A 12702-nucleotide genomic window follows, 5' to 3' on the forward strand; every position below is an offset into this window, starting at 1 on the left:
GGGTATCTCTTCCTCTTTGCAGTGTGTTGGCGCTGCAGTGTGGTATTTATGAGTGGTCAGAAGTGCAAAATGATAGGAGCTTTTTTTTTGGTAACCTTCTATGCACCACAGAAATGTGCCTTATAAATTACCCATCTCCCATAACCACCTGAAAAATATTTAGTTCACTAAGGTCTTATGTTCTTAAAAAGCTTATCTTCAATTGAGAGATAGAGTCAATATAGTTTGTGAAGGAAAACAGCCTTGTGGCTAAAAAATGTTTCCAGACGCCTACATCAGCTTTCATCTAATATCAGGGCAATAATCTCAGCACGAATCCATCTGAGAGCATCTCGGCTTCATCACAACATCAGAAAATTTCAATATTAAAATCACTGAAGTTAGAGTTATAATCTATGTATGTCCTAAAGCAAGCGAAGAATCCTGAAACAGGTTTCAGACTTTCAGGTTGCTAAAACAAAGACGTGTCACTCAAATTCCTTTGACAAGTAAACCACTTGATTCAAGGACATTTCATAATACATTAGAGTCCAGTGAAAATAACTGACATTTTTTAACCTGAAGTGCCTTAAATCATTTGATAAAGTAAGTGCACATTTGAATGACCTTAGGAAGGGATGATTTTCTAGTGTGTGCTCAGAGGACAAAAAAAAACATGCAGCAATGGGAAAGCCAATTACACAGACTCTTTACAGTGGAGAAGAAACGCAGCAGCGAGGCTGCCTGCTTCTGTAATACTCTGGATACAGTCCAAGATTTGGGATGAGGCCTAGTGCCACACTGAATAGACTCCGGTGTGATTAGGAACACTCACTTATTTTAGCAATCATGCACAAAGCCGAATGTGTAATAAAACAACTGTACAAACAAATACAACCTGCTTGTTTGCACAGCGCATGTGAACAAACACGCAATAGTCCCCTTTCACTGTGCACCTCTTTTTCACCGAATGCCTCTCTGCAATGAAACTCATAAATTACAAATCGTTATATTTGAATGCACAGGGGGGATGGGGAACCTCACATTTGTTTTTCTTTGCTGCCTAACTATAAATTTAACAGCTCACTGGAGAGGAAATGATGAACTACAGAAAGAAGGGGTGGATCAAGAGAAGCAAGCCTCATTTCTTTTTTCAACAGAGCAAAATAACACTAAAACATAAACGGCTCACAAAAAACACCTTTACTAACTATCACATGCACCATGCACAGACACATCTGCAAAAAGAGGTGTGACTTCTTTAATTCGTGACTCTACAGTCTGTTTGACTGCAAACTAGCTTGATAAATGAAATACTAAAAAGATGTGAACACACACAGACCACACAGTTATGATTTCAGTCATTATTAATCAACCTCACAAGTTCAGAGAATTTGATTTATGCATTTATGAATGATGTCCAGTCACAATAACTTTTTAAGGCAATTGCACAAGTGCCTTTTCATCTCAAAGAGAGAGTGCAGAGTGTGCAGAAAGTTGCCTTGGTTTGATATTAATGGAAGGCTAAAAATCCCATCCATCCACACAGCCAGTCAGCCAAAAGCCTCTCTAATCATGCCCTGCCAGTTTCCTCTCTTCTCTCCAGAGATCCACATCAGCACCAGTAGGTGGCACTAAGTACCTTCCAAACCTCAGCAAATTCGGCAGCAGCATCAGCAGCACCCGCACAGTGCAGTTCATGTTGATACCATCACTTCTCTCTCTTAAGTACGACAGACGCTGATTTCATGTTGTCAGTTTCAGGCTGAGCTGACCACCAGCTGATCCTCAGTCTGCATGCAGAGATAAAATGAAAGGACAGAAATATGGAAGTGATGTTGATGCCTTTTACTTTCTCTGCTGTGGATGACACTTTGCTAATGTGATGATCATGTGCCAAAATGATGCTGTTCTCACACAGTCAGAGCCCTGAATAAAACCATACCTCAGAGAGACGACTTTACAGAGAAACGCACTCAAGCAGCGTGCTTTGATGAGTGATGGGCTTTCAGGAAGAGACTGACTCTAAAGACATGAGCAAAGACAAAAACTTGTCCACTGAATTTAGAATCCCTGTAAGAATATTTGCATGGCGATGTGTAGAGTAAAAAATAAACAATTTATACATAAAAGTCATTCTCAGAAAAAAAAAAGTACAGCAGTTACTGAGTTTATTCCCATTCAGTGCATCACAGCTAGCTCTAAAGGTCAACTCTAAAGGTCATGACTGTATAAAAGACTGGATATTTGGGTGGAGCAGAACTTAAAAGCTTAATGACGTACAAACACTGTCACAAGCTACATATAAAACACACTATGGTCTCACCGAAACACCAGTTTATATGTAAGCGCCATATGACCTATGACCCGCTGTCCCTATAGTCTTTCCTTTGATTTCCTTTAAACTTCATACAGAGCAGGGTGGTCAATACCACAAAATTTGGTTTTGATTAGATAGCACAGATATGTAATTGTTAAAAGCAGCTTATGTGCTTTCATGTAGGGGAGAGCAGTGTGTCATGATTCAAAAGGTGAATAATTAGTCTGCTATATACATACACTATATATATTCATGGCATTCATGGGTCATTAAAACAAAAACATAGCATCTGTAGTATCAATATTTTGGCATCCATCAGCCCACCCATACCACAGAGTGAAAAAAGTAAACATCTCTCCAAGGGCCAAGTCAGATTATAACTGACACTGGCTGGCTGTATAGATCACCAGACACTGAGCCTAAAGTGACCCCACACATACACACACAATTTCTCTTTAATTTTTGTGATGAGCCACTCAAAAATAAAAAAATAAACACCAGCTTGGTAAGAAATTCCAAACAACTGCGTGACCATATCTGTATCTCCCACACTGCCTACATTATCAGTCAGTTACAATGGTGTCACTGAAAAGGAGCTTTCTGTAAAACCGAACAGAACAGCAGGCTTTCACCGTCTGTCACCACTGTTATTTCCAACTTCCTTTAAATGAACAACACAAGCCTTCATGTGAAAAATTCTCCATATCTAGCTCTGCTCAGCCATGATAAGGCGCATCCTTCCACACTGATGTATCAGGATGGTAGCAGTCCTATCTGCAGGCTGTCTGTGTGCTCAATGTTGGGATGGCAAGCCAAAAGGCAAAGAATCTAATAACTGGTTTGAGTTGAGTTGGCCTGATATCTTTTATCACCTCGGTAGTGAAATTTCTGCTTTGTCTTATCTCTCGTGTTTCAGTAATAATAGAAAAACAGCACGGGCTTTAGGTTTGCCAACTCATGGTTGATCCCTAGTGATCGTGATATTGATATTCCTGGTGATATTGTCCTGTTCTACCGCACTTTTCTGTGCTCTTAACTGAATTAAAAAAATAAAACAAAAAAAAAACCTTTTTAACTCATGTTTCTTCCCACGGTATTTTGTTACATAAATCAGGGCATTGGTTTGACCCTGGCCTTTGCACTCCTTACTATTGGCTGCAGGAAATATTGATGATATAGGAATCTCAACAGTTTGCCTATACACATAAATTGCTCTAGGCATCTGTTAAATGCACCACTACAAAGTAAACTCCTTTAAAGTATATGCTATAAAATCAGTAGACCCTAACTGTGAAGATAGGGAGACATTTCAATTTCGCCTTAGGCAAACTGAATCTCACTGTGGAATCAGACGGGCTTTGGCACAGACCCCATTAAGTGGTCAAATTAAGGATATCTCACAGTCAATCGACTCATAAACACAAGACCAAACACCCAGAGACATAGACATACCTACATATTTACAAAAGTTCAAAGCTTTTCATGAGTTGACACAAAAACCTAACTTAAATCATCCCATTCTTCTGTTTAGCTGACTCACAGAATAACACTAGGTAGCACTAAAAAAATCACCATTGAAAGAGAGACAGAAAAAATAGCCTAATCTAAGAATTGCTGTCCTGTACAAAAATAATTTGACCAACCTATTAAGATTTTAATGTTGTAGTTTGGTAATGGGTACTATACTCATCTCCCACCCATAAGTAAATTCCTGTTCCTTCAAGAAAACTCCTAGAAACCTGATATCACTACAGTCACCTACAGCTTAAGGAACCTATTTGTACTGGAACATTTCTAGTGGGCAGTTTTCACAGCAAGTGCTTGTGCAGTAAAAATTGGCAGGCATGAAAATCTCTACTCTAAATCAGTCCTATAGCTACTCAGGTCCACCCTCTTCTGTAACTACCAAGTTCACTGAATACTGGGCTCTACTGGGAAGAAATATATGTGAGGTGGGAGTTTAAATAAATGATTCCTTTGCACAGATTTTTCCATCTAACACTCCACAGTACACCAGTATGAACAACCCTTTGTGAGTCTCTGTTGCGCTCTTCCTGGATCAATGCAATGGCTTTTCAGCCGATTACAGTTAAAGGCTGAGTTCCTTTTAACTCTTAAAATGGAAGATTATGATCTGCTAACAGGAACACAAGAATTCTGCCTCATGAAATATTAAAGCATGTAAGGCTTCATTTGCTTATCAGATTACAATCCACTAACCTTATTTTATGTGATTCTGTGCTGCCATATTATGTATGACATATGTTTACAACTTCAGTTTCAGTGAAACTAGGTTCACATTATATCTGCTCTTCTTTTTGCTGAATACATAAGTTAAGATAAGTTCTGAAGTAGCTTGATGGCAAGGATACAGCATATCTATCAACACAATGCAGGAAGTTGAGAAAAGATAACATTAAGTTGTTTTTATACAGCTGCACAGTAACTGCCCTTACAACTGCCAACATGCAAGAACCTTCCCCTAAAAGTAAAGCATTTTTAAAAGCAGCAGTTATGATCTGGGGCTGCGATGACGTGCAGGTGCTTCAGAAAGCAGATGCAGTAGTGCAGACTGGCTTGTAGCTGCATACTGTAACAAGACAATGGAAATCACTACAATTATTAATGATTTCTATATATTAGAATAATTTACCAGTCATCCGAAGTGTGGTGGGAATGGTATCACAGGCAAAATTGTTCTTCTGTTTGTCCTAATAAGTTGCTAAAGCCGTACCTGCGGTTCAGACACCAACATCATCAGCTCATTTCTCTTGTCCTCTTTCTGCTTTTGCGATGCCCTCTATTGGGTTGGTCGAGGTCAGGCGGCAACCAAAAAGAAGTTCAACGCAGTAAATTATGCACAACAGATCAACATCTGTGTGCATTTACATGGGCAGCAGCCACTTCATACCCCATCTGCCATGTACAAAACCACTTCCCCTCTGCCACCTTTCCTTTACTGACATTACTGGAGGGGGTGAGTTACCACACAGTGTTGTGAAAGCCACACAAGGCGTCACTTGTATTCAGTATGGTGCCATTATTCAAGGGAAATCTACATATCAGAGAGGACTATATAATCAGTCCAGAGCTGCAGGCCACTGTCAGGATATTTACTGTGTAATGGTTTGAGTTTGGTAAGTGTATGCTAACTAGGCTTCAATAAAACCCACAGATATCTATGCGACAATAAGTAAATCAGCTCATTTAAAAGACTTGAGTGGGTTTTTTGGTACAATGGGTCGCATTCATATCCAACAAAAGTGATATTTATAATTGGGTGCGGCTTGCACAGGAAACAACACTCCAATCATTCACTGGAATAATAGAAAGCACACATGAACACGTCTTAATATGGAGTATATCCAATGTCCCGCCATTCTCTCATATTGATCTTAATGGGCTGCATGAACTCTTATGACTCACAGGGTATTCGGACAGCTTCGTCTATGCCACTGGGAAACTCATTTGCAAATATTCAATATCCACTCACCACTGAGGAAGTGGGGTCCACATTGAGTTGCAAATTATCTACGTTTAATTAGCATGGCGGGTAGGAAAAACGTCCCACAGCCTTTTGTCACCATGTGTTGTTTTGTCCAGGAGGAATGGCCATAGCCCGCATGTGCCATATTATTGTCGTCTGTCTACCTCTGTCTGCCTGGGTCTGTCCTTGCTTTCATCTTGTGCACCCAAACCATTTATAAAAGCTGTCATAACCTGGTTGCTACGTTGTTAAATTTCAAGAGCATCAGAATAGGAGGTTAGAAAAGGATAAAATAGTTAACAGACACAGATGCACTCTTTGGGCTCTTGAACAAGAAAATTACATTGTCAGTCTTTCAGTTAAGTACTACTCATCCCTTTCTTGAGGATCAAAAAATATCACATAGCAGGCTGTTGTTGGATTTTATCTGTAATTTGACACACTCCCAACACACACACATGTATCTCCTCCTACACTGACCCACCGCTTTAGTCTGACTCAACTCAGTGATGATTAATCTACATGGGAGGGCAGCACTAAGAGGTAGAAAGCTAATTCCCTGGCTCCATCTATTGATGTAAAGGTGGATCCATCCCTACCTACTCTCTCATTACTCTAACTGACAATCACGTCTGTCACCGCTTTTGGCCTTTGTTAATATATACCGTGCACGCTTGATCGTGATGCTGTGGTAAGAGAAGAGGAGGAGAGAGTTGGATGTCTCCGTCAGTGCGTGGAGTATTAACAGAGATACATCAATCTCTTTTTCTCCTTTTGTGTAATGCTGGCATTGATGAAGGCGTGTCGGCGCTTCAGAGTCATTTAGCAGTCTACACTGTCGTGCTTAACCTTGTTTATGATAACAGTCAGGTACTCAGACTGGTGTGTCTATGGGTGTGTATGGGTGTGTATGTCTGTGTACACCTAATTTGTTTATGCATGTGCTTGAGTGTGTGTATGAGACTCTAATGGGACTGGCTGAGACTGGAGAGAACAACGCTGGAGGGTAACACAATGTCACAGTGCAGAGTTCCCATCTTGCAGTACACAGACTGTGCCTCCGACAGGCTGGAATATATTTTGGATTTGTCCTCCGAAAGCTCTTGTAATGGAGTGTTGTTATCAGAGAGGCTAAGACTGGGATCAGAGGAAGGGAGATGTGAGATAGATCAGGGAGACAGAAACAATGCAGGTAAGGTTATCCCTCAAGGACATAGTAAGAAGTGATGGAAAGAAAAGGACCATTTTTCTTTGGATCACTGAGGGCAGTGACTTGCAAAACCCACGTGACCTTGCTGCAGATAAGGTTATGACTGACAGGCAGTGAGAAGCTTAAAAGCTAAGTTCAGTATTTTTTTCACCTGGACCCTATTTGCCCCAGTTTTTCTGCAGAATTGATTAATGGCCCAGAAACTGGGCCAATATTGAGTGATGCACTCCAAATGTCTGAGGCGAAACAAGGTGCAATGTAACCATTCAGGGCATGCTCACACCTTCAGTTTATGTCCACTAAAAGTACCTGCTTTTGCCTCTGACATGTTAAGGTTATTATTGTCTGTGTCTGCCCCAAAATTGCTATCGCCACACGAGGGCTGGGTAATATGGCAAAATGTGACTAAACAGTTGTGGTCTGGAGCTCTGCAAAAACCCTGCTTTTTATGTGTGTGTGTGTGTGTGTGTGTGTGTGTGTGTGTGTGTGTGTGTCTGTGTCTGTGTGTCTGTGTCTGTGTCTGTGAAAGAGAGAGCCATAGAAAAGAGCGAGGGCACCCAAACGCCCGTGGCTTATGAAACACAATGTGTCAATTTAAACACGATCTTCACGATATAGTCATTTTACACATGGAACAAGCAGTGATACCTCGATTATATTCAATATATCATCCTACCCTATGCCAAACACACCAGACTCCATTTAAAGAGACAATAATTTATCACCGTCTAGTTGATATCTTGGTTTGTCTTTTCACTGTTCCAACAGTCATCAACTCCGGTGTGGTTGAAATAAACCCCCATTGACCCAGTTAGATGTGAAATTATTCTGGCTCTATACATACTGACATTTCTGCTTATTTGAATGGAGTGGGTATGGCGATAGTGATTAAGGGCTGTTGGTGGTTGGTTAAACAAAATTCTTATTATTAGGGTTATTATTATTTTAAAAAGACATCCCTATATTTAGGTGTGGTTGTCAGACACTTAAAATAATAATCTAAGCATGTCAGCAAAATCAAGCACTTTTAGTGCACATAAATTGAAGGTCACGAATTGCCATGATTAGTTACACTGCAGCCTGTGTGGCTGCTGCTGTCTTGCACAGTCTAGGACCAATTTTTAATAATGTTTTTTCCATGATTCATTTACAAAAGAAAACATTGGGAAAATAGGGTCCATCTTTAAATTACTAAACTTACCCTTTAATCAAAATTGAGGAACGGGTTGCTTTTGCTCAAGTGACAGTTGATCTGGCTGTTTATTTATTTTGTTTAATTGAATGTCTGTGGTGTTTAGATATTTCATTTAAATGTTGTTTGCTATCAGAATTTCAGATAATAAGATTATAATTTCAAAAACTGCCAGCAGTCGCTACTGGAGCAGTAAACCAGCGTTTGAAGTCAAATGCTCCCATAGTTTTGAAGTTTCTGATGTCTGATGTATCTTTTTTTTAAAACCGCCGGTTTCTTTCATTTCCTTTGCTTATCTTTCTTAGACTCTCAACTCTAGCAGTCATAACTCTTGATTAATGTCCATGAATTTGTTTAATGCATTACAGTTGTGTGGTTAAACAAAGTGCTGAGGAAGAGCGTTTGAACGAAGCAGTAGCCAACTCAAGCTCCTGCAGTAATTTGGAAGAATGAAAAGACAAACATTTAAAAAGAAAAATATGGAAAGAATCTGATAAGAAATTAAAATGTCAAGAGGCACAAAAAATTATTTAATTGCTCAAAACTGAAGCAAGGCTATGTTATTCAGTCTTTTTTTCAGGTAAAAAAGCAGAAAGCAAGGAGATACTGTGCTGTCAGGTCACTCTGTCATAGCACAGCTGACGGCTAACGCTCACTCACGTTCATACGCGCACGTACCTTTCTGATGCACATTTGCAAAAGCTTGCAGCTGTTGTGAGCACTGACAAAACTAAAGCAAAGGGATTGAAATCTCAGCTTCCAGGCTTGTTGGAAACACTGCCAACAACTGAGCCACCATGCCACCTCCTTAAACTAAAATTAAATCATAATTTTCTGCTCACAATAGCACTTATCTACAGGTGAAACCACTCAAATCCTCCATCACAGGTCATTCACAGATTTCAATGGCAGACAAACAGGAATATTCGGATGCGTGGGAGGCAGACAACAGGCACTACAAGACACTTAATCACTTAGTGAGAGCAAAAACCCATCAACATCCTCAAATGGTGTCAGTCATACTTTCACCAGTGTGAGAATGTTGTTTTTTTCCTATTTCGCAATGCCCAGACAGCTTCGAGGTCAGCATCAATCATGTGCTTGTCAGTGCATGTTACAAACGACGGTCCCCTAGGCTGTAATGAATCCTAATTTAAGCTGCCATCAGGAGACTTCCAGAACGAGGCCACAGGCTGTTTCCAAGTGGCCGTGATGCTGTGCTCGTAACAAATCAACAGCCACGAGTGAGAGGCTTAATCCTACAGGACATCAAAACATGGCTCATTTCACAGGAAGTGCATTACCAAAAGAGGCCAACAATTAAAATCGTCTCAAGGTTACGGTGTCTGGTATGCAACATGTACTTAGATCAGTAAACTGTATATTATGGGTGTGATATCCTTTCAGTAAAAGCAAAGTGTTTAATCAATTGGATCAAATGTGTGGCCTTGACAGCTGAAATTTTATAGGGTTACTTTGATTTTAGTCGGAAAACATCCAGAGACCTGGCAGAGCTTTAGCAGCTGGACCTATCAAAAAGCTATGACCAGTGGTTTATGGATTACATGACCCACTTCTTCACACAATTTATAAACCTTGTTAAGAATCTTTTTAAAGATATACAAATCATGATTCTACAATGATTAAATATATGCCTTGAAAACCAATACTTAATCAGATGCAGATGCCTTGTCCAGGCCATGTTCTTCTACAAAAATAGATACATTATCTCTATTCTCTATCATTACCATCCACCCTGTCCGTGAGACATTTTCCATGAATGAAATACCCATAAGACATCTTTTACATCTGATATATTTAGCATTAGGCTGAGTGTATAGTCTCTGTGACACAAAAACCTATTTCCCTGGCTCATAAGTGTTAAATATTTAAAGGAATCCATATGAGCTGAGCAGAAGGAAGGAAGGAAGGAGGAGGGCATGACTGAGAACTGGAAACAAGCTTTAGCCTACCCATAACTAACAGCACAAAATTTAGAGACTGAGATTTGTTTCGCATGCTTTGTTTAGCTGAAGTATGTTTCTTTCATTAACCCTTTAAACCTGAGAAGACTGGCTTCATTTCTTTCAAAAACATGGGAAAGGGCAATTGGAAACTGAAGAAGAAATGACACAAAAAATAGCAACAAAAAAAGGAAAAAGGTACAAAAAATATCTAAAATTCATCAAGAAAAAAAAAGAAAAACACTAATTGAAAAAATAAACAATAGAAAAAATAAAAACAAATAAGGGAATGACCTGAAAGGGTGCTTAAAATCATTATAATTATGTAAATTTTAAAATATATAGCAATAATTTAACTATAGTTTTTTTCCTCTTTTTAAAAAAAATAATATTTTTTCAAAGCTACCAAAAAGCTACAAAAAAACCTCAATTTGTTGAGATTTCGCTTTGTTAAGGCGTCTCAAAATAGCACAAAAGAGTGATGTCTCTCAAGGTTTCAAAGGGTTAAGAGATGTGGAAAATATGCTATAAGATGAGCATATTGCATATTTATATCAAAAGTACAAGCGCTCGGACACTAAGTCATGATGTGTTTCTGTAAACACGGAGAAAAGACACAACTAAACGGACAACAGACAGTAAGACAGGGAGGCAGAGCTCGGCTTTAGTACCCCACTTGCCCGGTTAAAGATGCTGCCATGTCTCACATTAGGCTGCATCCACTTTTCAATACCGTAAACAGTGACATTTCAAGTTGCAAAACCCAGGAAAGCAGACTGATGAAGATGAGTGTACACGTTATTGTATAAGCACAACAAAAGCAAGTGCTAATTTTAGGCGTGTAAAACAATGCCAAAGCTCTACTCACCATTAAATAATGTCCGTGTGAATCTTGTAAGGCCTCTTCCAAAGTGCAGCTGCTAAGCAGGCCTCCCCCGTATTAATCATGGCTCCTCGGTGTTTTGGTCCAAAAAATGAGGGAAACACGTCTTCACATGACAAAGAGGAGCACAAAAAGCAGCAAATTCCTCCACTGTCTACCCCAGAGCCGGCCCTTACAAGCTCCGTCCTTGCAGGGTAAGGCTGAGACCAGGTTTGGTCGAGACATGCTAGCAGCGGAAGGTAACAGGGTCAAACAATAAAGGCCGTCCTTGGTAAGGTTATGCTAATAATTAGCCGGTAATTGTTTGCCACGAAAGTGTAATGAAGCTTAATTCACCTCTAAACTCCTCACTTTATAGACTCGCATATTTTCTTCGGGTTATGTTAACATCTGACCTCAGTACAGGTAGTTTAGACCAGGATCAGGAGACGCAGCTGTTCGCTGATTATGCTAATTAAATCAGGTGCGCACTTTGTCTCTACCTTACGTGACTTCCGGTCACAAAAATGATGGTGTACTGTGGACAACATTTCTATTCAAACTCTGACATTCAGCTCCATTTCGAGTTTCATTTATTGTTTAGCCAAACAAGCACTAATTTGTGTTTTTAAAGAGACTTTGTTTATTTATTTGTTTATATTGTGAAGATTGAATGGTCTTGATTACTCTTTTACAATAGCATAATGCCTTCTCTGAGGAGGACAAAAAGATTATCCATCATCTCAAAACTCAGAGGACAGTGTTTTATTGCATTAATATTTTTAATTGTTTTTCTGAATTAACAAAATTATCTCTAAATCCTGGGGTTTTTTCTCAACATTATGCCTTTATTGTGACAGGATAGCTTAAGGGAGAAAGGGGCAGAGACAGAGGGTGACATGCAGCGAAGGGCCACAGGCTGGAGTCAAACCTGCGGCTGCTGCAGCGAGGACACAACCTCTGTTCATGGGGCGCCAGCTCTACCAGGTGAGCAAATGGGCTCCCCTGTATCTGTTGTTTTTGGGGTTTTTTTTAAGTTCTCATTTAAACAAAAAAAAAAATATTTGCCCTGTTTTACTGACTTAACAAGATTATTATCTCAGATTTCTGAATTAAAAGTTTTCATGGAAAAATACAACTCTGCTCTCATTTTTATGAATTAATTACATAAAAATAAGTTAAGTCAGGAAAAACAGGGCTTTTTTTCTCAGAGTAAAACTGAGGATGGTTTGCTCTACAGGCTGATAAAGTAACAATGTTTGGTTAATGAGGCCAAAATAGCCTAAAGGAAGAAAAACAGCCAGAGGACACTCCAATGTGGAGTTTCTTTGCCTTTTTTTCCTGTTGCAAGATCAAGGCCAAGTAAAGCATCTACATAAAAAAATAAATCTGCCCTCAGTCAATATTATATTAGGACAGTATATACTTAACAGAGGGCTTCTAGCAGGTCAGACGGGTAATGAAAGGCAGCTCTGCCTGAGACTACAGATAGAAAATAACCACACCAGAGAGAGACAAAAGAGTGTAAAATCAAAAAGGTTTAGCCTTGCTCAACTGACACAAGCACCAGAAACAACCTGATCCAAAATGTATTGCATACATTTAGTATACACAACCTGATCCATAATGTATTGCATACATTTAGTATACACACAGATGTGACACCAGCGTTGAATTAGGTGATAATG

At 39.5% G+C, this 12702-nt stretch overlaps 1 protein-coding gene across 7 annotated transcripts in view; it reads right to left on the reverse strand.

The window, feature by feature from the left end:
* mctp1a (multiple C2 domains, transmembrane 1a) overlaps positions 1 to 12702 on the reverse strand; it is a 162823-nt gene that overhangs the window by 145302 nt on the left and 4819 nt on the right. The window contains exon 1 of one of the 7 annotated variants that reach the window (XM_088076902.1): positions 11021 to 11455. The exons of 5 other annotated variants lie outside the window; for them this stretch is intronic. In XM_088076902.1, coding sequence (XP_087933028.1) covers positions 11021 to 11023 — 3 coding nt within the window. In that variant the 5' untranslated portion in view covers positions 11024 to 11455. Of the gene's footprint in view, positions 1 to 5033; positions 5229 to 11020; positions 11456 to 12702 lie in introns of those variants that run through there. One more of the 7 variants, XM_088076901.1, reaches the window with a different exon arrangement.

Source organism: Plectropomus leopardus, chromosome 4, assembly GCF_026936395.1.
Source record: "Plectropomus leopardus strain MGB_pleo_1.0 chromosome 4, ASM2693639v1, whole genome shotgun sequence".
Lineage (NCBI taxonomy): Eukaryota > Metazoa > Chordata > Actinopteri > Perciformes > Serranidae > Plectropomus > Plectropomus leopardus.